General features: G+C 44.5%; 1 protein-coding gene across 4 annotated transcripts in view; it reads left to right on the forward strand.

The window, feature by feature from the left end:
* Window positions 1–22988, forward strand: part of CERS3 (ceramide synthase 3) — a 56902-nt gene that overhangs the window by 13459 nt on the left and 20455 nt on the right. For all 4 annotated transcript variants that reach the window (XM_023745226.1, XM_023745225.1, XM_014446338.2 and 1 more), the window contains 6 exons: window positions 7171–7344; window positions 14218–14332; window positions 18979–19097; window positions 20919–20976; window positions 21849–21899; window positions 22414–22506. In XM_023745226.1, coding sequence (XP_023600994.1) covers window positions 7172–7344; window positions 14218–14332; window positions 18979–19097; window positions 20919–20976; window positions 21849–21899; window positions 22414–22506 — 609 coding nt within the window. In that variant the 5' untranslated portion in view covers window position 7171. The remainder of the gene's footprint in view (window positions 1–7170; window positions 7345–14217; window positions 14333–18978; window positions 19098–20918; window positions 20977–21848; window positions 21900–22413; window positions 22507–22988) is intronic.

Below are 22988 nucleotides of genomic sequence, written 5' to 3' on the forward strand. Positions count from 1 at the left end.
GGAGGAGCGCCTTGGCCGCGTGGGTTCCTTCTGCGCGCAGCAGCGAACTGCTTTTCCCGGAGTAAAACTCCGCTGGCTCCACATTGACATTAGGACGGGGCTGCTGCAGGGAGGAGCCCAGATGAGGCACCCGTGACACTTTCTCACGGGGCCCAAAGACACACGCGGAGAGGACAGCACTAGGGGAGAGCCCTGCCTTAAGGAGAACTTGACCATGTAGATGCCAAGTGCCTGGTTGGCGTGTTAAGGGTTTATTAGTTTTGCTGGGAAAGTAGGCCTATGATGTTTGCTAGCGATGAAGAAGTATCACCCACTTAGAAAGCGATGGTTGGTCTGGGGGCTTTTCTAAGCCGTAGAATCAGTGGGAGCCAAAGGCAGAAGCACAGCCCCCTGGCAGGCAAGTCCTCTAATCTGCAGGCAGACGCTACATACAGCCCTGGGAGGTGCAAGGAGACGGCGCTCCCTTGGAGTCGGAATTTCAGAGGCCTTTCTGACTTGCGCAGAATCACTTTAGCCCTTGGTAATTAGTATTTGAGTAGGCACATCAAGATGGTTGGATTTTTCCATCAGGGCAGTCTTGGTCCAATCAGGGTCGGAGTAACAATACGCGGGCCAGGAGGAGCTCTGAAGAGCGCAGGAATCACAGCTATAGGAAGCTGGAGGGGCTGGCGGAGCCCCCAAGGAAGACCCCCCCCTCCCCCGGCTGATGTGCATGCAGCCTGATTCCTGATGCAGCGGGTGCAGAGTCTTTGTTGCTATGGTATCCACAGAACTGGCTGGAAGCCAGCCCTCTGGAACTTGCTGGAGATCTGCCCTCTTGGGTGCTGGGCGAGCAGTTCAATGGGAGTGTCAGCTGCCACAGAACTCCTAAGGGAGGTGCCAGTGGCAGCTGCTGGCTGCTGGGGGTGGGGGGAGTCCTCACTGGGAGCCCTCCAGGGCCAGAAGCACCTTTCTTTCTTCCGCAGTGCCTCTCTACCACCCTCTGCTGGCAACGAGAAATAGGTAAAGGGACCAGGCCCATTTCACAGAGCAGGCAAAAAGGGTGAATTGCTCCTATCCTCCACGGGTACTCCAGACTGATCCCCCTGGCTCAGTCTGAGCAGCTGTCTCTCTCATTTACAGGTTTTGGTGTGTGTGTGTGTGTGTGTGTGTGTGTGTGTGTTTATTTCAGAGAATTTCAGAGAAGGGAGAAAGGGGAGAGAGGGGGAGGAAGGGGAAGAGGGGGGGGGGAGAGAGAAACATCAATGATGAGAATCATTGATGAGCTGCTCTTGCACGCCTCACACTGGGGATGGAGCCCATAGCCCAGGCGTGTGCCCTGACCGGGAATCAAACCGTGACCTCCTGGTTCATAGGTTGACCCTCAACCACTGAGCCACGCCAGCCGGGCAGAAGTTTATTTCTCTTGCATGTAACAGTCCAGGTATCACCCCCCCCCCCTTCCCAGCTGTCAGGAAAGAAGACAGACAGAAACCAGGACAGGAAGCTTGGTCTTTAGGGAGATTACCCGAATCAATTCCTCGCTTGTGTCGCTGACCCAGACCCCACACGGCCACATTTGGCCACAAGGGAGGTTGGGAAATGTTGACTCACGTGACAGGGCAGCCATGAGCCTGGTAAAACTTGGGGGTGAGGGCCTGTGACTAAAAGGCAGAATGAATGGATACTGAGGACATCCTGATACCCCTCGGTGACACCTCTGAGGTGACACCATGCTTTTGCTGCAAATACTCTTGAGTTTTTCTGTTTTTTGTCTTTAAGTCTGTTCTGAATTTCTTCAAGGCCAATATTGATATAATTGGAAAATTTAGTATGAGCGAATTACTTAAAGCTGTTTTGATCTTGCTGTAGGTTAATCACTTCTCTACACAAAGCACAGTTGTGTTTGCTTTTCCGCTGAAGTTTTTGCACATTTCCAGGCCTTTATGCACTAACTGAATCATAACTAATGTGCTCCCGAGGTAAGTGCTCTGGCGCTTGCACTGGCTCATCCATGTGAAGTGGCCCGATTTGAGATGCTCTGAGAAGTAGGATTACACTTGGCTCTGTCCTTGCACCGTGGACAGAAAGCAAGTAGGGCCTCCTGCTTTCCTTCGTGTTTTATCTTAAAGGCATAACCAGTATTTTTGGCCAAGTTCCTAGAGTTAGTTTCAAAGAAAACACAAACAGACTCAATGTAGATAAGCATGTTTAGCTGACCTCTGCTCCAAGTTTCAAAAATCGTTTGGCAACTAAAAAAATGAAGTTATTTGTAGATAATTAAATTAGATAACATTTTTGGCCATAACATCTCTTCTTGATTTTTCAGCCCCAGTAAGTTTCCCATCCATTCATTCAGCAAATCCTTAGTTAGTGTCTACTGTGTGCAAGCTTTGGGCAGGCTGGGCAAGGTCCCCACTCTTCTGGGGCTGACTTCTCTGTCTCTCTCTTTTTTTAAAAAAATTTTCAGAGTGGGAGGAGGAGGGAGAAAGAGATAGAAACAAAAATGATGATAGAGAATCATTGATTGGTCACCTCCTGCGCGCCCCACACTGGGGATCAAACCTGCAACCAGGGCATTTGTCCCAAGTTGGGAATCAAACCATGACCTCCTAGTTCATAGGTCGATGCTTAACCACTGAGCCACACCGGCCAGGCTTGACTTCTCTTTACTGAGGACTCTGGCCTCCCTGTAGTCTGGCCACCCGACCTCCAAAGCTCTCACTTCCTCTCCCGCTCTCCAACCATGTCACCCTCAGGTATTGTGAACGTGGGTTCTAGAACGTCTCTTCCCTTCATACACCTTTACTTCTATTTGACTTGTCTATTTAACTTCTCATTTCTCCTCACTGTCCTCTGTCTGAGTGACGTTTTCTGTTCTGTAGAGACATTTTCTTGTCACTCCTCCACCCGACAGAGATGTTCTGTAGGGTTCGTTATCTTCTGAGCTGATGGATTTGCAGCAGGCATTATGTGGTAATCACCAGAAACGCCGGAAGCCCCAGCCCAACTAGGAGCTCCTACCTCAGCAAGAGTTCAAGTGCTATATTTTTATTTTATCTTTTTATTGATTTCAGAGAGAAAGGGGGAGAGAGAGAGGGATATAGAAACATCAGTGATCAGAGAGAATCATGGATCAGCTGCCTCCTGCATGTCCCCTACTGGGGATCAAGCCCACAACCCAGGCATGTGCCCTGACCAGGAATCAAACAATGACCTCCTGGTTCCTAGGTCAACACTCAACCAGTGAGCCAAATTGGCCGGGCAAGTGCTGTATTTTTAGTACTTCACAAAAATGTGGCTTCAGACAGTGATCAACTTGCGGCCCAGATGGGTTTATTTCTTCATTCCCAAGGTCAGATTTAATGGTGTTCATCCGAGAAAGTGGCTCAGCAGGCTTCCCTCACCCTGTTTGGTTCTGTATCCATGAGGTCAGAAACCAATGACTCAGAAGAACCTACATGAGTTAGAGTGTCTTCCTGCAGACGACTGGCAGCTGGCGTTGAAAATAGGGTTTAGACATTTCACAATAATAGCAGGTGGGAAAACACAGCTGGGCAGTGATGCCACGTCCATCACTGACACTTCCCTAAATAGAGAGAAATCAGTGCAAGCATTTGTCTTGTAAATATTTTTAAAATAGCTTTCAATTTTTTATATCGATAAAAAGTACAAGTGATGGGAAAAGGGAAGTTTGAGTAACTGATGAAAAAAAGGAGTGAATAAATCTGTCTACTTCCAAGAGAATACCAAGCAGAGAGACTGAGGAGCTGTTAACTGAGTTGACAGTTTTTCAGGTGCCAGAAAGGCCTAGAGTTCAGCCAAAGAAATGAAGGTGAGAGATGGGCCGCAAGTTGCATGTGGGAGTCAAACTGTCCAGAAAGTGACCGAGTCACAGGAAACCCCCCCCACCCCCAGCGACAGATTCATTGTTGCAAAGGCTCAGATTTTTTTAAAGAGCAGTAATGTGTGGGTTTTTGGAAAAATATATGTTTTTATTTATTTTTAGAGAGAGAGGCAAGGAGAGTGATAGAGAGATAGAAACATCAATACTCAGGGAGAATCATAGATCGGCTGCCTCCTGCACGCCCCCTACTGGGGATGAGCCCGCAACCCGGGCATGTGCCCTGAGCAGGAATTGAACCTGTGACCTCCTGATTCATGGGTCGACGGTCAACCACTGGGCCACGCCGGCTGGGCTGTGGATTTTTTAAATGCATGTATCTCTCTATCTCAATCCTTTCTAATTCTTTCTCCATCTGGATATTGTTGAAGTATTGCAATACTTAGACAGTTAACACAGCAGGAAGGTAACATTCCGCTCACCGTGTCAGTCATGGGTTTTGCACCCCACCCAGCATCTTTCTGAGGCTGTATCAGGGAGGCCGCAGCCTCTTTTACACTGAACGACAAGAACAAAAAGCCTTCAGTTAGCAGTAACTATGAGGGCCACTGTCCGATTAGAAATTGAGAGCCGGGTCAGAAATGGGGGAGGAAGAGAAGAAAAGGGACAAATGGGTACCCAGTGTCAGCAAGATGAGATCAGAGGCTAAACAGGGAGAAATGACAGATGCTACAGGCTGCCAGCCCCTCCTCAGTTATCCCAGGGCGTTCCTGCTTCTCCAGTATGCTGCAGAAGAAAATCCTAATCCAGGCACTTCTGCTAAACGTAAGGTTCAGGCAGCCGAACTGAGCTGTCAGTTTCAATCAAGAAGGTCGGGAAACGCTAGGTGGCTCAGTGGTTGAGCGTTGATCTATGAACCAGGAGGTCACGGTTCAATTCCCGGTCCCGGGCACATGCTTGATCCCCAGTGTGGGGCGTGCAGGAGGCAGCCGATCAATGATTCTCTCTCATCATTGATGTTGCTCTCTCTCCCTCTCCCTTCCTCTCAGAAATCAATACAAATATATATATTAAAGAAAGAAGGTGGGGAAACGAGCACTAAATGTGTCAGCCAGTGCTCTTGGTTGTAGGCAACCGTGTCCACCTCTTACCATCAAAACAACGGACTTGATTGGCAGTGACTCATAGCGTGGAAGGAGGGTGGTGGGCCAGACTTGGATGACTAGCAACAAGGAGGTCAGGAAGGCCAACAGGCGGAGAGACAGCTGTATTTTTTAGTAGCTGCTGCCGCTGGACAGCACTATTGGCTCCAGACTCAAGAGTCCCGAGAACAGCATCCAACTGGCCAAGCCGAGGCATCCCAGGCCGGCCGCCAGCAGATGGGGAACGGTCCACCGTGGCTTGGACAGTGGGAAAGATCATCTCCCTGCTACTGTGAGGGCCGGGTGCTGGCTTCCCCCACATGGCACTTCCGGTGTGCGGGGGCCAGAAAGGTGACTCGAGCGGATGCCAGAGGCAGCAGCAGGGGCCTGTGGCCGTGCGACAGGAGAGGTTTTCATTTTGATGAAGTCCAACTTACCTGTTTTATATTTGTCGTTTTGCTTTTGGTGTCCTACACAAGAAGGCTTTGCCTAACCCAGGGATGGGGAACGTCCGGCCCGCGGGTCAGATAAGGCCCGAGAAGTTATTTGGTTTGGCCCTGCCAAGGCAACTGCAGGAGGGACTCAAAATTTAATAAATCTAGGAGCTGTTTTCCTAGCAACATAAATTTATAGTAAGTGAATTATATTAAGCAAATGATGTTATAAATATCCAAATGGCCCTTGGCAGAGGAAAGGTTCCCCACCCCTGGCCTAACCCAGGGTCACTGAGATCTACTCCTTTAGAATCTTCTACTAGTTCTATAACTTTAGTCCTCATGTTCAGGGCTGGGATTCATTTTGCATTGGTTTTTAACTCTTTTGAAGCAGCAACCATGCATGTTCAGTGGCAGCTCGTGAAGAAAAAGTGAATAATGAAGATTTCCTTATTTTCTCAATTTGAACGGCATTAGGGGCCCACCCTCAACTTCTGAATTCTTTCCGTGTCTATTTCCCTTTCAATGTGTTTGGCTATTGGGTATTGAAGTTACTATGGCTCTCAACACATCCTGATTCATTGCTCACATGTGGTGCACAGGGCATTATTCAGAGCAGCGACTCCTACATAGTCACTGTAAGCTATTCATTTAACTCTTTAATCAGAACGATAAAGTTTAGCTATTCATTTATTCACTGAATTGTAGATGTTGTAATAAATATAAATTAACAAGTATTTATATTTCACTGGACAAATTCACCTGTCCTGCCTGGAATCATATTTTAGGAGTGAGCAAACTTTTATATAGCAATTATTATAACGACATAAAAAAAAATCTTGCCCAGCCGGTGTGGCTCAGTGATTGAGTGTCAAGCTATGAACCAGGAGATCATGGTTTGATTCCCAGTCAGGACACATCCCCGGGTGGCAGGCTTGATCCCCAGTAGGGGGCGTGCAGGAGGCAGCCGATCAATGATTCTCTCTCATCATTGATGTTTCTCTCTCTCTCCCTCTCCCTTCCTCTCTGAGATCAAGAAAAATGTACTTAAAGAAATACTTGTTGCCCTGACCGGTTTGGCTTAGCGGATAGAGCGTCGGCCTGCGGACTGAAGGGTCCCGGGTTCGATTCCGGTCAAGGGCATGTACCTTGGTTGCGGGCACATCCCCAGTGGGGGGTGTGCAGGAGGCAGCTGATCGAAGTTCCTCTCCCATCGATGTTTCTAACTCTCTATCCCTCTCCCTTCCTCTCTGTAAAAAATCAATAAAATATATTTTAAAAAAAAAGGAATACTTGTTGGCATGGACTAATTGGAACGAATTATAATATGAAGTAAAAGGTGCTTGTTCTGTATCTGCTGGAGAAGTTCTTAGGACTCTAGTGAAGATTTACTCATATTTGGAGCTTTCGTGGTGTTGCCCTTTGGCATGTTGAAGTTGTAGAGGTTATTTTTCATACCATAGAATCATGCAAGAGGAAGGTGCCTGCCCATGAGAGTAACATGTTGTACGGAAAGTATGAACAGTGCTGTGTTAAACTTCAGTTTGCCCACCGCGGCCAAAATGGTTCTGACGGTATTGGCAGAGCAGTTCTTGTTGACTGCAGTGAAGAGATGTGCAACCCATCGCGCAATAATATTCTGTTGTTACCTTCTCCCCCACCCCACCCCACCCCAGAACTGTGTGGTTTAGGCATTGTGAGCCCAGGTTCTCATTGTTATCTCAGCTTTATTGTCTTGCAGACCTAATGTGTTCTTTTCCTGTCTCTGTAGAATGTTTCAGACGTTTAAAGACTGGTTTTGGTTGGAAAGATTCTGGCTCCCTCCAGCAATAAAGTGGTCAGACCTCGAAGATCACGATGGACTCGTCTTTGTAAAACCCTCTCATCTGTACATGACCATCCCATATGCCTTTGGCTTGCTGATTATCCGGCATTTCTTTGAAAAGTAAGTATTGCTTGTGTGTCTTTCCTTCCCATGCCCCTGCCTGGTCCCAGCTGTAGAAGAAGAGAGTCCTGGTAAGATCCTTGAAGAATCTGCTGTTTGGAGGTGCAGATCCTGGGAGGCCGTGCACGAAATCAGTGCACACCAACTGTTATCTAGGAGCCGAACAAGTAAAATGAGAAACAAGTGCTTTAGTTGCACAGTGAGAAAGTGGAGACCGAGAGGTTAAGTATCACAGAGCTTATTAGTGCCAATGACAGCGTGGGAACTCGGCTCACGTTCCCTGGGCCAGGTCTGTGACAAAGGACACGCACCCCAGAAAGGCAGCGTTAGAGACCTGTGATTAGAGGGTGCGTTATCATTTCCAAATGCCTACAAAATAGCAAATATGGCTCCTTAAAGAGCAAACTTCATCTTGCCTTATTGCAACGTTTATTTTAAAGGTTTATTGAAAGCTTTAATAGCTGGCCTTCCTTCCAGGGTATAAGGAAATCAAAGAAAAAAGTAGAAATTTGCTTTGTCAGGAAAAGCAAACTTCTTTTCTTTCTCTTAATTTAAATAGATATTACTTCCAGCCTTCTTATTAAAACTGCACTAGTGTCATGATAACAGGAGATAAATGTCCATTTGTAATCTCTGTAGCTGTCTCTGTTTCAAAAACCTGTTATTAGCACATTATTTTTTTGGAGCAAAAAGAATATTTGAATGTCAAGAGTTGGAAAAACTTAAGACGAAATCTGATGAAGATCATGTTGTCCAAGACTAACCGTAATGCAGATCATATGTGCATAACCATTTGCAGGGGGCTTATCTCGAGCGTTAGTTTGACCAGCTCTGTTTCAGGGACCGCCCCAAAGGTTTCCGTACAAACAGCAGCTTCCCGTGGGCCCACTATGTGCTTGCTGTGGGGAGGAACCACGAAACCCCAGCTGAGAACATCTGGAAAGGTGCCTCCTTTTTGACAGTGGATCCTGCTTTTTCCTAGATGTTTGGATTTCTCAGGGAATGCACGCATAAATGAAGTAGGGTTTCGCCCCTGCCTACCACATCAGCCAATGACTCCTCCCTGGTCTGAAGCGTCGCTTTTCTTGCCTCACGTGCCTGGTGCTCTCCGCATCTGGCACCCAGGTCCTCTGCTTATTTGCATTGCAGATTTCCTACCTTTTTGGGTGGACAGCTCCATTTTTTATGTTTTGATCGGGACAGAGAACTAGAAAATTCTTTCGGTTGCCAAAGCAGCGCAGCTGTGGGGGACCAACTTGTTCGTCTTGGTCTTGGCCTCGCCAACAACAATTAGGAAGGCATCCAATCCTCTGTTAATTCCCAGGATCATTCTCGATGCCTCTCAAGGGACTGAGTCAAGTCAGCATCACCTTTATAACTTGAACTCCCAGGAACTCACCCGGAGCTCCTTCCGTTCTGTGACGCTGCAGAGCACTGAGTGTTGTTCCACTTGTCTCATCGCTCTTCAAGCACTGGCAGTAAGGAAAGGTTAACATGGGAGAGAAAGCATATTTAAAAGCATATATATATTTATCGATTTCAGAGAGGAAGGGAAAGGAGAGCAATAGAAACATCAGTGAGAATCTTTGATCAGCTGCCTCCCGCACATCCCCTACTGGAGATCAAGCCCACAACCTGGGGCCACTGGGAATTGAACCGTGACCTCCTAGTTCATAGGTCGCTGTTCAACCACTGAGCCAAGCCAGCTGGACGAAAGAATGCTTTTTAAAAAATATATATTTTATTGATTTTTCACAGAGAGGAAGGGAGAGGGATAGAGAGTTAGAAACATCGATGAGAGAGAAACATCGATCAGCTGCCTCCTGCACACTGCCTACTGGGTATGTGCCCGCAACCAAGGTACATGCCCTTGTCTGGAATCGAACCCAGGACCCTGGAGTCCACAGGCCAACGCTCTATCCACTGAGCCAAACTGGTTAGGGCCGAAAGCATACTTTTTGAAAAATAAGTTATATTTTTTCCCAGGGCTTCTATATCGTTTGCATTCGATTAAACCACTTATATCATAAATAAAATATTACTGACACCTTGAATTTGAATAGAAACTTATAGTTTAAGAGGTACATAAAATCACTAATGGTATCATCTCAGTGGAGAAAATGAGAGGTACGTGACCTGGCCAAGGTGAAACGGGAAGTATGTAAGGAGGAGATTTGGGACTTGAACCCTCTTGTTACAACATGAGGTTTAGAGTTGTTGGTTTTTTATTTTCCCCATAACTTCTTGGACTTTCACAAGGAACTACCCCTGATGGTCAAAGAGAGTAATTATTATGTCTTAGGAATACAGAAGACATAGCCTCAAGGGATGATCGCAAATGTGAAATTTTCTGAACTCTCTTAAAAATTCATGGAGCCCTAGCTGGTGTGGGTCAGTGGTTAGAGCATCGGCTGGCAGACTGAAAGGTCCAGGTTCAGTTCTGGTCAAGGGCACATACTTCGGTTGCAGGCTTGATCCCAAGCCCTGGTCAGGGCCTGTGCAGGAGGCAACCAATCGATGTGTCTCTCTCACATCGATGTTTCTCTCTCTCTCTGTCTCTCCCCCTCCCTTTCACTCTCTCTGAAAAGCAATGGGAAAATATCCTCAGGTGAGGATTAACAACAAAAAGAAATTCATGCAAATGGGACACTGCATTTCAGCATATCCTGTGTTTACCGTGAGTAGGCTTCCTTCTGTTGTCCTAGGAATTGTGACCAGGACTGGTGGTTTGGCTGCTCACTGTTACCCCGTAGTACCAGCCAGGAGCCACTGAACACCAGGAAGTGGCGCCCCTCCCTTTTCTAGCTGTAGAGAGCCAACTGGAGACAGAGCTGGTACAGGACAAACAAGTTGATCATTTGAAAGTGACCGACATTTGCTTTGTATTTTAGGATTTCCTTTCCTTACAAATGTTAGTTTGTGGCTTATGGTTGATTTTGTGTGTGTGTGTGTGTGTGTATGTGTGTGTGTAATTGCAGTTTCTAACTAGCGTATCCAGACTCTCTGCATTTATGTGTCGCAAGTGTGATGTAAAGGGATCTGAGCTACTCAAATTTAAACACTTGTGGAATAAACATATTATCTCAGAGTAAATTATGTTCCCAGAATAGTCCAAGGCAGGGGTGGAGCTGGGAAAACCAGAGGTCATCGTTTTTCTTTCACTTAGTTGTGCAGTGAATAGATTCCCCACCTTGATCACTTCTACTCGGCAGCACAGGGCACCGTGGGACAGCACGTCCATCATTCCTTAAGGAAGGGTGGGTGCAGCAGTCTACAGGAGTTCAGGAAGGATTGCTAGCCCGGCCGGTGTGGCTCAGTGGTTGAGCATCGACCTATGAACCAGGAGGTCAGGGTTGGATTCTTGTCAGGGCACATGCCCGGGTTGTAGGCTTGACCCCAAGTAGGGGGCGTGCAGGAGGCAGCCGATCCATGATTCTCTCTCATCACTGATGTTTCTCTCTCTTTCTCTCTCCCTTCCTCTCTGAAATCAATAAAAAAAAATATTGTTTTAAAAAAGATTACTACTGTCCTCATTGCAGCGGTCTCTAGATTGGCACCTTAGACTTAAGTGTTATGAGGTTGCCTTGGTCCCGGTATTCTGTTTTCTCAGATGAGACCCTCTGACCAAACTCTGGCCAAAGAGCCTTCAGATCCTCAGGAGCCAGGAGGCGATCCCATGCCAGTGGGCTATTGCTCCTGTTTAGGGGAAGCATTTAAGCCTCATCTGCTTAATATCTGCCTAGGCCTGCCTGCCTTTTGTTCAATAAAATAGTATTGAAAAGAGGGGGGACCTCTGGGATTGCAAGGCTTTTGGCTCACAGGTAACCCAGGCCGTGCCAGGTAAAGAGGGGGCCATTGGGGTGTCCGCATGGGGCCGCCTGAAGGCTGGGTTCTGTAATAGTAGCAAACCTAAGAGACCCTCTCCTGGCAGTTAACTCGCTCTGAACCATTTACATGGGAGCAGAAGTCCACGATGGTTTTTTTTTTCCTCTTGGACTTTTTTCTACTCCCTATCAATAAAGTGCAAGTTCAGGCAAGCCTGGACATGTTAAAAAAAAAACAAGGCCGTATTTCTCTTGTTTAAATTAATATAGATATGTTTCTCATATCACCAAGTATGCTGTGGATGTGTGTTTATCCACTGTGTATACTTATCCACATACTTACTCTCACATGACCCTTCGGAGGGAATGTTACACTCATCTGGCTTTGAGCTTGGCTGTATTCCCTCACCACATACGTCTTCTTGGCTCAGTTCTGCTTTGCTTTTTCATTTTTTTCTGATTTCCTCATTTCTAACATTCGAGGAGATAGCACTGAGTGATTCTGATGGAGAACACTACCGTATTAAACCGTTTTGTATCTGTGTTATTCTAGTAAAAACAATGAGTTTCTTCTCCAGTAACAATTCTCCACTCGTAGGTTGGATAAATGAACCAATTCCACTATTCATCCAAAACCCTGTCAGATAGATTTTTTGAGACTTTGTTAGTTTTAAGAACACATTAGTTTTTGTTTTATCTGGACCTTTTGTGCAGAGGGAGAGATAATTAATCATATTTCCCTAATCATGGCATGCTGTCTTTAGTCTGTGTCAAGTAAGCCCTCTTTTGGTTGATTGATTGGGATTCACTTTTTCACTAATTACCTTTTATCCTCAGTTCCCAGTCCCGTTCCCCTCCCTGCTGGGTTTTCATGTTTGTGATGGCTTTTCGTTTGTATGACCCCGTGAAACACGTGCACAAACATAAACTGTGCGCATTGTTGGCTGACACGTGCACAGCGATGAGCCCTCCCTCCGTTGCTCCGTTTTCTGAGGATGGCGCTGGGCTGTGTGATGTGGCCACACCGCTCTGTGCGCATCTGGTGCATCATTAGCTTGTGTTCCTCTGTCTCTGACATGCATGGGCCCTTTCCAGGAGCACAGTCCATCTGGACGTTGGACTGGTTTGTACATTTTATCAGATTATCCTAGGAGATTTTTATTCAGCTCCTATGGTTGTAAAAAATGAATTGAAGGGCTAACTGATCATTCATAACCAGAACTTCCAGCATTTCATCAAACACAGAAACTCCTCAGTAAGTAGAAGCATAGATGGACCTGGCAGAAGATGGAGCCTTTGTTAGAACTGAAGGAAGAATTAGGATCTATTTTATTTTTTAAAAATTAGTTTTATTGAGATATGATTTATATAACAAAGTTCATCCAAAACTTGATGCATTTTGACAAATGTATACAGTCATGTAACCATCACCACAATTATGCCATAGGAGAGTTTTATCAGCCCCCAAAACTTCCCAGTACCCCGTTCAGTTAGCCTCTTCCCTAAATACTAGCTCCTGGCAATCACTGACATGCTTCTGTCCATATAATTTTGCCTTTCCTGGATTTCCTATAAGTGGAATCCTATGGATTATAATCTTTTGTGTCTGACTTGTTTTACTTAGCATAGTGGTTTGAGATGTTTGCTGACGTTATTATATGTACGTATAGTGCTTCCTTGTCATTGCTGAGTAGTCTCAGTGTATGGCTACACCACAGTTAATCTGTCCTCTAACTAGCTGATGGAAATGTGGCCATTTACACTTTTTGGCTGTTACAGATAAATCTGCTGTGAACATGTGAGTACGAGGATTTGTGTGGGTATATGCTTTTTTCCTTTTGGTAAATAGCTAAAGTATCTGCTCTTCAGAAGACGTTATTAATGTTTGTATTTCTGTACAATAGATTATTAGAGAACAAGAAAAAGGAATGAACTCTGAACACATCCAAAAACTGGATGGACCTGAAAACCACTAGGCCAGGTGAAGGAAGCCAGACATGAGCAACCACATACTGTATGAGTACATTGTATTTAGTACCAGAAAAGTCAAACTCTAAAGACAGATCAGTGATCGAAAGACAGGGCAGTGGTGAGAGAAAACAGGGATTAACAGTAAACATGCATGAGGAGTCATTGGGGTGAAGAAAATATTCTAAAGCTGACTCATGGTGACGAGTGCACAACTTGGTAAGTTTTCTTTAAACAAAAATCACTGAACAGTAGCCCAGCCAGCGTGGCTCAGTGATTGAGCGTCAATCCACAAACCAGGAGGTGACGGTTTGATTCCTGGTCAGGGCACATACCCGGGTTGCAGGCTCCATTCCCAGTAGGAGGTGTGCAGGAGTCAGCTGATTGATGATTCTCTTTGACCATTGATATTTCTATCTCTCTCCCTCTCCCTTCCTCTCTGAAATCAATAAAAATATATTTAAAAAAACAAAAAACAAAAAAGACTGGCGATACCAACTGTTGGCAGGAATAGGGAGTAACTGGAATTCTGGCACGTTATTGGATGGGATGCAAAATGGTACAACCACTTCAGCAAACAATGTGCCAATTTCTCATAAAGTTAAATAACATACTTGATGCACCACCCAGCAACCGCATTCTTAGACCTTTACCCAAGAGTATGACATTTTCTCAAGTTAGAACTTTAAAAAGGAAGATAGTAATTTCTGTAAGATAATATCACCAAATAAAACTTTTAATCTCAAAATATTTATTTTAATATCTGGGAATCTTAATAAAGCTCTAAGTGGAATGGCTTATCCGAATTCCTGGATCTTGTGTATGAATATATCTGAATTTACATAAAATGGACTTTAAGGAACTGTGCCAGTATTTTACTTTTCAAGATATCGCTTGCATAAAAGGTTTCAAAATTTGTTCTCCTTGAACTTAAGGCAGATAGCTGTCGGCCATGGGTAGTCCAATGACAACACAAACCAGTGACTGAGCTTTTATTTGGAAACCAAAGTCACCACCTGAGTTCTCTGGTGTCATTGTGGCTTCATTATCAGACTTTGAACTTTCTTTTATTTTTTTGTAGATTTATCGCCACACCTCTAGCAAAGACTTTCGGTATTAAAGAGGAAGTTCGGAAGATTATACCAAACACTGTCTTAGAGACTTTTTACAAACGCTGTACGAGCAAACCATCTGAAGTAAGTTCACATTCTTTTTGGGGGATTTAAACATCTTTCATAATGTTTCTGTCATCTGGAGCTTCCCTCATCTGTGCAAGAAATTGGTTCCAGTTAACTGGCGAATGATTTGGTCCATTTGGATTTTTTTCTCTATTGATAGGTTTTATAGCATTCCAAGCATAGTATAAAATGGCAAATAAATATCTATATATATAAAAGGCTAATATGCTAAGTGTCCATCCATCCGGTTGCTATGATGCGCACTGAACACCAGGGTCAGACCCTCAACGCAGGAGCTATCATGACGTGCACTGGCCATTTACAGAGAAACGGCACCGCAGACCTGGCGCCCACAAAGCAACACTTGGCTTCCCCCAAGTGGGACACAGGCCCCGCCATGACCCCAGAGCGACACCCCACCAAATCGCAGCCGACGCTGCTGAGACCCCATGGCGCAAAATGCGGCCCACAGCCCAGCCCAGCCCAGCCCAGAAATGGTTGCTATGGGCGCTGGGTAATGACGTCACGTAGCAACGCCCAGTCTCCTCTCTCAAGCGACGACTAGCATCCTTGCAGTTTCTTCAGCCCAGGAACACGACTTGCTTCATAGCCAGGTGCAAAAATTTCACACTTTAACCAAATGTCTGTGAAGCATTTTCCCGTGTCTCATCTCATTTGATCCTCACAGAAGTCTTGGAGTAGATAGATAGGAGACTCGGTGGAATCCTATTTTCTTTTCATTAGCTGGAAAACACAGATTTAGAAAGCTTAGAAACTTGACCCGACTGAAAAGAAGTAAGAAATGGTACACCTTGAAAATGACTTCAGTTTTGTCACTGCACAGAATATTGTCAAACACTGCTGCAGTTAAATATTTTACCCTTTGTTCTCCCTGCGTGATCTACAATAATAACCTGCTTCGTGTTGATATTTACTGCTGTGTTGCTGACAATTACCTGAAAGAGAAGTTGGGGTGCTTCACTGGGCTTGGAAAAGTTTATCTAAACCAGAAAGCAGGTCTAATTAAGCAAGTTTTTCTATGTATATAAAGCTCTCACTGGCGCTAATTGCATGCGTGTGTTTCGATCTGTCATTGTTGATCACGAATTTAGTTGACACTTCTATTATAGAGAAAGGGCAAATAGCGATATTAAACTATTTCTTCTAATTAATTTCCTTTCAATGTGCATGAATTCATGCACTGGGCCACTAGTTATAAAATAACAAATGTGAATAGTTGGACTATTGTGTACAACTCTAATGTTGAACACTTATAATTAATGCCATAACTTGAGTATAAAGATCAAAATTTCATTTTTAATGGTAGGATATAGACAATATTTACTGCTTAAAAAAAGATCACTATGAAGGTCAAGGAGCCCGTAGCTGACAATTTTGATGATTGTGGCACCATCAATATTCATTCCTTATGAACCTGTCCATTGTGGTGGCTTTTGTGTGAAGGACACTTTATTTTATCCAAGGCCTGAACACACACAGAAATCTGTTGTGCCCCTGCCTGCTCCCTGGAGGTAGAATTTTTAAGAGTCACAATTCTTTTCACGATGCAGGATGTCCTTCTCGAAATGTAGTGTACTACATGTTTATGTACCACAGAAGAAGTTTTTAACCTAATAGTTTAAAAACGATAGTGTCCAGGCAGGTCTAGATTCTTATATATATGGAAACAGCATCGATGAGAGAAATTCATTGATCGGCTGCCTCCTGCACACCCCCTGATTGTTCTGAGCTGAAAGAGTTTTAGGGATTAGGTCGTCCTTTTCTTCATGATCCAGGTGAGGAAGCTGAGGCCTCATAGGCAGAAATGGGATGTCCAAGGTCATGGAGCTGAGTGACCTTGGCTGAATCTGTAGCAGGAACCTGGCCCCTGCTCCCCGCCCCCCTGTCCAGCACTGTTCCTGTGATGCCCACGTGTCTTCTTTCCCTGTGAATAGAATATTGAAAATGTGTTTCAGAGGCTGGAACACCTGGAGTAATTATTGTAACTTGGGTCACACACAGTGTGGACATTTTTTTTAAAAAAATATATATATTTTATTGATTTTTTACAGAGAGGAAGGGAGAGAGATAGAGAGTTAGAAACATCGATGAGAGAGAAACATCGATCAGCTGCCTCCTGCACATCTCCTACTGGGGATGTGCCCGAAACCCAGGTACATGCCCTTGACCGGAATCGAACCTGGGACCTTTCAGTCCGCAGGCCGACGCTCTATCCACTGAGCCAAACCGGTTTCGGCACCACAGTGTGGACATTTGCATCAACCTCAAACCAAGAAGAAAAATGAAGGAAAATAATTAAGATTTCTAACTTCTATTGTTTGTGGATTACAAGATCGAGGCAATATTTGCAAAGCAGATCAAGATAACAAGTTGTCCAAAAAGTGCCCATACATTAAAAGCACTGGAACGTGGGAAGACAGGAAATCATAGGGGAAGGCGAGGTACATGACTTCCTAGTGATTTCAGATGTGGAAACAAAATAATCTCATTATACCTCCCATAGTAACTTGGCTGGTGTCATACCAATAGCGTTTTGTCTGTATTTTGTCATACACATAGCCATAAATTTGGCTGAGGTAAGACAAGTTGCTGGGAGAACTAAAAAAAAACACCCCAAAACTGTGCTGCTCCGAGATCCGGGTATTACCTCTAACGAAGTTTTCCCAAGCTGTCACGGCAGAAACCGCAGCGGTGACACATGTGGACAACACATGACTCCCTGACACAGTTGAGTGTGTGGAGCTGAGGATGCTCCTGCAGCTGTTCTCTGCGGCCTCGATAGAAACAGAAGTATTGAGTGTGCACAGCGCCGACTCCGGCTGGTTAGCACAGGAGGGTATACAACATGGTATTGATGAGGCCCCAAACGCTGTGCACATCCGCTTCCCATGAGGGTTCTGCGCTGTGATTTCGCACCATTCTTTTGGGGCTGTGTATGTGCAGCTGCGAGTGCACTATTTATGCATATGTTTACGTCTCTCTCTATATATCTCAATAATAACTTCAAGATGTATTGGGAGTGAGCCCTGGGAACAGCCCAACGGCCCTGGCCAACAGATCAATTATTCTGCTATTGATAAAATGGAGCAACGGCAGAACTTAGGGTCTAGCCCAGCCGTGGGCAAACTACGGCCCGTGGGCCGGATCCGGCCCGTTTGAAATGAATAAAACTAAAAAGAAAAAAAAGACCGTACCCTTTTATGTAATGATGTTTACTTTGAATTTATATTAGTTCACACAAACACTCCATCCATGCTTTTGTTCCGGCCCTCCGGTCCAGTTTAAGAACCCATTGTGGCCCTCGAGTCAAAAAGTTTGCCCACCCCTGGGCTAGACTATGGCTCTGCTGCAGGCGGGGCGTGGAGCTGGGCAGATGAGCCACTCTGTGCCTCAGTTTCCCCCTCAGTGAATTGAACATGATGATAACATTGCTGATCTCACAGGGCTCTCCTGAGGATTGAATTGAGTTATTTTTTATGGTTTTTTTAAAAAATTGATTTTAGAGAAGAAGGGAGAGGGAGAGAGAGATAGAAACAGAAACATCAGTGATGACAGAACCATTGATCAGCTGCCTCCTGCACGCCCTTTACAGGGGATGGAGCCCACAACCCAGGCATGTGCCTTGACGGGGAATCGAACCACCACCTTTTGGTTCCTGGGTCGATGCTTCACCACTGAGCCCCACCAGCTGGGCAGTATTTCTTGCACTCACATTGGAAAATAAAAGATCAAGAAAGCTAATGCTTAAAAAAAAAAAAGACAGAGCTTATTTCCTTGTGGAAGTGGAGTGGGTTTCTCACGGCCGGTGTGGAGAGAATGCGACTCTGACACAGACCCGGTCCGCTCGGTCACTTCTGTTCCAGCCTGGCCTGTGAGAGCTTCAGGTCTGTGACCTCAGAGCTAATCCATTATCCATATCGTGTCCAATGTTCAATCCTAGCCTATGCTTCTGCCCAGAAGAGAAGCAGCCATCGTTTTTATATGCTGCCAGCACTACTTTGATGATTGGAATTCTTTCAGCTCAGTTTGAATTAGGCTCTGCATGTGATTCAATGTGAGAGTGACAGCCAGCACCTGTGCCAGCTGCTCCTGTGCTGTCTTCGGGCGCTGTTCGACCATGTAAATAAAGTAACAGAATATGCAGCAGCCCAAGTTCTAGTCCTCACTTGGCTACTGGCTTTCCGTCTCGCATTTACTTAAACTCTGTGTTCCAGTTTCCTCACCGGAAACATGATGAGATTGGGTTTGATCGGCATGTTAAGCTACTCCTCTGCCTGGTCCCTAGGACGCGCGAATAACATTGAGCTGAATGAGCTCGCTCGCTATGCAGCCTGAACATATAGATGGGTTGCTACTAACTTATGGAGAACTGATCTCTCATTGTAACTTAAGAGTTCTGGGATACTAACATTCTCTATGGCTTTGGGGGGGCATGGTGTGTGTGTGTGTGTGTGTGTGTGTGTGTGTGTGTGTGTGTGTGTGTTCCATAAACAAAAGAGGTAAATTCTCTGGCTCGAGTTCGAATGCTGAGTCCCTCTCCTCTCCAGTGCACCAGCTCTCGTAATCCAATCACACTGTTTCTTGACTGCCTGCCAGTCTGACTCTGCTCTTCATCACTCATTCACTCGTTTCCTCCCTTTCAGGATGATGTTTATGGCCTGGCAAAGAAGTGCAACCTGACGGAGCGCCAGGTTGAAAGATGGTTTCGGAGTCGGCGGAATCAGGACAGGCCCTGCAGGATGAAGAAATTCCAGGAGGCTTGGTAAGAAGGACAGTCCCAGCTTTTGAAGTGCTACAATTTAAAAAAATACATATTTTCATTGATTTCAAAGAGGAAGGGAGAGGGAGAGAGAGAGAAACATCAATGATGACAGAGAATCACTGATCAGCTGCCTCCTGCACGTCCCCTACTAGGGATCAAGCCCGCAACCCAGGCATGTGCCCTGACCGGGAATCGAACCGAGACCTCCTGGTTCCTAGGTCAATGCTCAACCACTGAACCCTACCCGGGTGAACCCTACTTTTTTCTCTATCGAAACAATCCTGGAAGACAAGCTGTTGTTGTTCAGCTTACGTGACCATGTTCTCCAGACCTGTACTCGAGCCTTTTCGTGCTTGGCTGTGTGACCTGGGAAAACCCCAGTGTCTCAGCTCCACAGTGGGCATAGACCCATATTCCTCTTTCTTAATATGTGTGGGCGGGTTGATGAAAGCTCTGTGAGGCATTATACAAATGGAAGGAACAAATGTCATCTTTAATATTCCGTTGTTGCTTCAGCAGTCATTAGCTAAAATAGCAGTAATTAAAAGAATTTACTCTGCAACGCGATCAACATACAAAATGTAGAAAGACTGGTGTGATGAATGGGGTACGCCATGTCTCCGTCACCAACCCTAATAGCTCTCAACCGGGTCACCCTGTGTCACCTCTGCTCCGCCCACTCCTCCCATCACAGATACTTTTGTGGGTTGATTTTTTCACTTTTACTGAGATATAGTGACATACAGCACTGTATACAGTTACGCATGCAGTATAATGACTTGGCTTATGTAGATGGTGAAATGACTGCCGCAGGGTTAGTTTACATCCTTCATTTCATGGAGAGAAAAAGGAAAAAGAAAGTATTTTCCTTGTGAGGAGAACTTTGAGGATCTACTCTCCGAAACTTCCGAATATACCATACAGTAGTGTTAAATATAGTCACCATATTGTATATCACATTCCTAGTGCTTACTGATCTTATACCTAGAAGTTTGTACTTTTTGACTGCTTTCATTCAATTATGGCTGAAGATCACTTCTGAAGTAAATATTAGATGTTGTATAATTTCATTAGTAAGTATTTTAATATATCTCTCTAAAAGATACATACCACAGTAACTTTAAACATAATTGCAATACCAGTATCATACCTTAAACGATTTATTTCATAATAGCAAATATTCAGTGTGTTCATTTTTTCCTTACCTGTCTCAAATCTCCTTGACAGTTTAGTTTACTTGAATCAGGATCTAAATAAGACCCATGCATTACAGTTGGGTTGTGTCTTTTAAGTCTCTTAATTTATAGATCTTTCTCCATCCATGACAAAAAGGTAATCTTTCAAAATATGTTTTTCCAAGGCAAGACTAAAAAGTCGGGCCACATAGAAACCTTGTTACTGGGAATTAAATGGAGATAAAAGAAATGATTTGATAATACTTACATCAAACCATCATTTATTGTGTGTCAGGAAGTAGGCTAAGCAAATAATAATAATAATAATAATAATAATAATAATAAAAACAACAACAACAACTGCCTCTTATTGGTGCTTACTTCCTACTAGACACTATGATCTGTATTTTTCATAAATTATTTTCAATTCTTTTTACCTTTTGAGGCAAATTTTGTTTCCATTTTACAAGTGAAGAAGGTGGGCTCCCTGCACTTAAAACGGACCTGCAGTTGCGGCCGTCTAAGTGGCAGAGTCTCGCGATAACCTAGATGGATCTGACTCCAGAACACTCGTGCTCTCTGCCGCACCAGATGTGTTCCCCTCCAATGTCCACCTCCCTTACCAGACTCTCCTTTCTGTTGGCAGCTGGCGATTTGCATTTTACTTAGTGATTACTGTGGCTGGGATCGCGTTTCTTTATGATGTAAGTTGTCTTTTTTATATTTTTGGTGGGAACTTGTCTTTCATTTTTAAAATCCCTGCCCTTGATTTCCTTAGGATCTAGAGCTTTCCATGAGATAGCAGCTCGTAGCCCTCTTACCCCTCTGAGGCCTGGGGAGTGGCCATTCCTAGGCTGTCTTCCAGCGCCTTCATTGAACTGAGCATCTGCCAAGTTCATCTTTAACCCAGTCTCTCCCTGTTTCCACTTGGGCAACTCATGCACCCACTAAACTGGACCCTGACAATCACAGAACATGCCTGGTTCATCCCCACTTAGGGATTTTAGCACATTTTCCCCTCTGCCAGGAATGTCCTGCCCTTCCCATCTCTCTACCTGTCCAACTCCAACCAGCCTCAGAGCAAATGCCACTTGTCCCATGAAGACTTTCCCTACTCGTCCATCAAAACCAAATCTCTCCCTACCATTATGTAAACAATGACTAAGTGATTGCCTTACTAAGTGATTGTAAACTGAATAGTCCATTGTTTGTAGAAAGTAAAAGACAGGCAGCTTTTAGAGACTGCTTTCAGGATGCTCTCAATTTCTCTTAAGATACTTTATTGCTCCAGCTTATCTGATTGCTACAGAAGCAGTCATGGATTTGGTTCGGAAATCATTTTGTTAGAAGAGGCATCGTTGGAAATTATTTGCTCTGTGAGACAGGACTGGTTTTGGTCCCACATTCACTAGTCCAGGGTGTTGTATAGCCACGTGTGTGGATACCTCCTGAGGGACGTGCAGCGGGATGCAAAAGTGCATCTTTGTGCGCTGCCTGCCCCTGTCAGTGACATCAGGAGGAGCTTGCGTTTTCTGCTGAAGCCAGCCTTTGATTCTGACAAACTTTTTCCCCCCAGAAACCTTGGGTATATGACCTCGGAGAGGTGTGGAATGGCTACCCCAGACAGGTAAGGACCTCTGATGCAGTCCCCCACTGCTTCAGCCCTCAGACCCCCGATACTGTCCCCCCCTGCATTAGGACTGCGCCCCTGTCCTGCTCTGTCCACGTCTCTGCAGGCCTTTTTCTCCTTCTCTGTTGGAGTAGACTCATCCTCACTTACCCATCATGTGTCTCATTCTATTCATCTGTCTACAGTTCACTATGTGTTTGAGTTTAAATTTACCATCTTGCTATTTTATCTTCTATTTATACTACCTTATGCCTTTCCCCTTTTTTTGTTTTCTCTTCTTACGTTTTTATGGGACAGTCAAGTTTAAAAAATTATTATTCCACTTCTTCCCTTATATAGCTTTGCAGTTATGCATACTTTATTATTTTAGTAATTATCCTAAAGATTACCATATACATCCTTGAATTATTAGAATTAATACAGATTCGGGTACCTGGGGAATGTTATATCAATAGTGTTAGCCTTAAAATGAGTTACATGGCATTAAAGTGGATACTTTCGTTTTTCTCAGCCCTTGCTGCCATCCCAGTACTGGTACTACATCTTGGAGATGAGTTTTTATTGTTCGCTCTTACTCAGCCTGGGCTCTGATGTGAAGAGGAAGGTAAGTGTCTCACAAAGTTACTTTATTCATTATTTTTCCAAAGTTTCTTTCCCCTGCCCCAAATCTTAATCTTTAAATTGTATTTTATATGTGTTAAGTTCTAGTTCATAGTTTGTTTTTGTTTTTGCTTTTTATAGCACATAGAATAGTGCAAATTATATTCATACTTTGGCGCCTAGGTAAGTATTTGTAGTGGAACATTATATAAACATTAATACTGAAGCTAATCAAGTCATTTTCTCAAGAAATAGAATTGAAAAAAATCAGTTATGTATTTATGTATACACACACACTCACTCACACTCAGGTAGGTTGATCCTGTAATGATTCTGTCTTTTTTTCATTTCTTGAGGCAATAAAACCTTTTATTTTTTTAGTCGTTGATTTTTCTTTATCATGTACAAGGTACATTGAGTACTTTTTAAAAAATGAAGTGTAGAGATCTGTCATATGTTTGTAAACACATCCCTTCAGAGACATAA

This window comes from Myotis lucifugus, unplaced genomic scaffold (assembly GCF_000147115.1).
Source record: "Myotis lucifugus unplaced genomic scaffold, Myoluc2.0 scaffold_525, whole genome shotgun sequence".
Lineage (NCBI taxonomy): Eukaryota > Metazoa > Chordata > Mammalia > Chiroptera > Vespertilionidae > Myotis > Myotis lucifugus.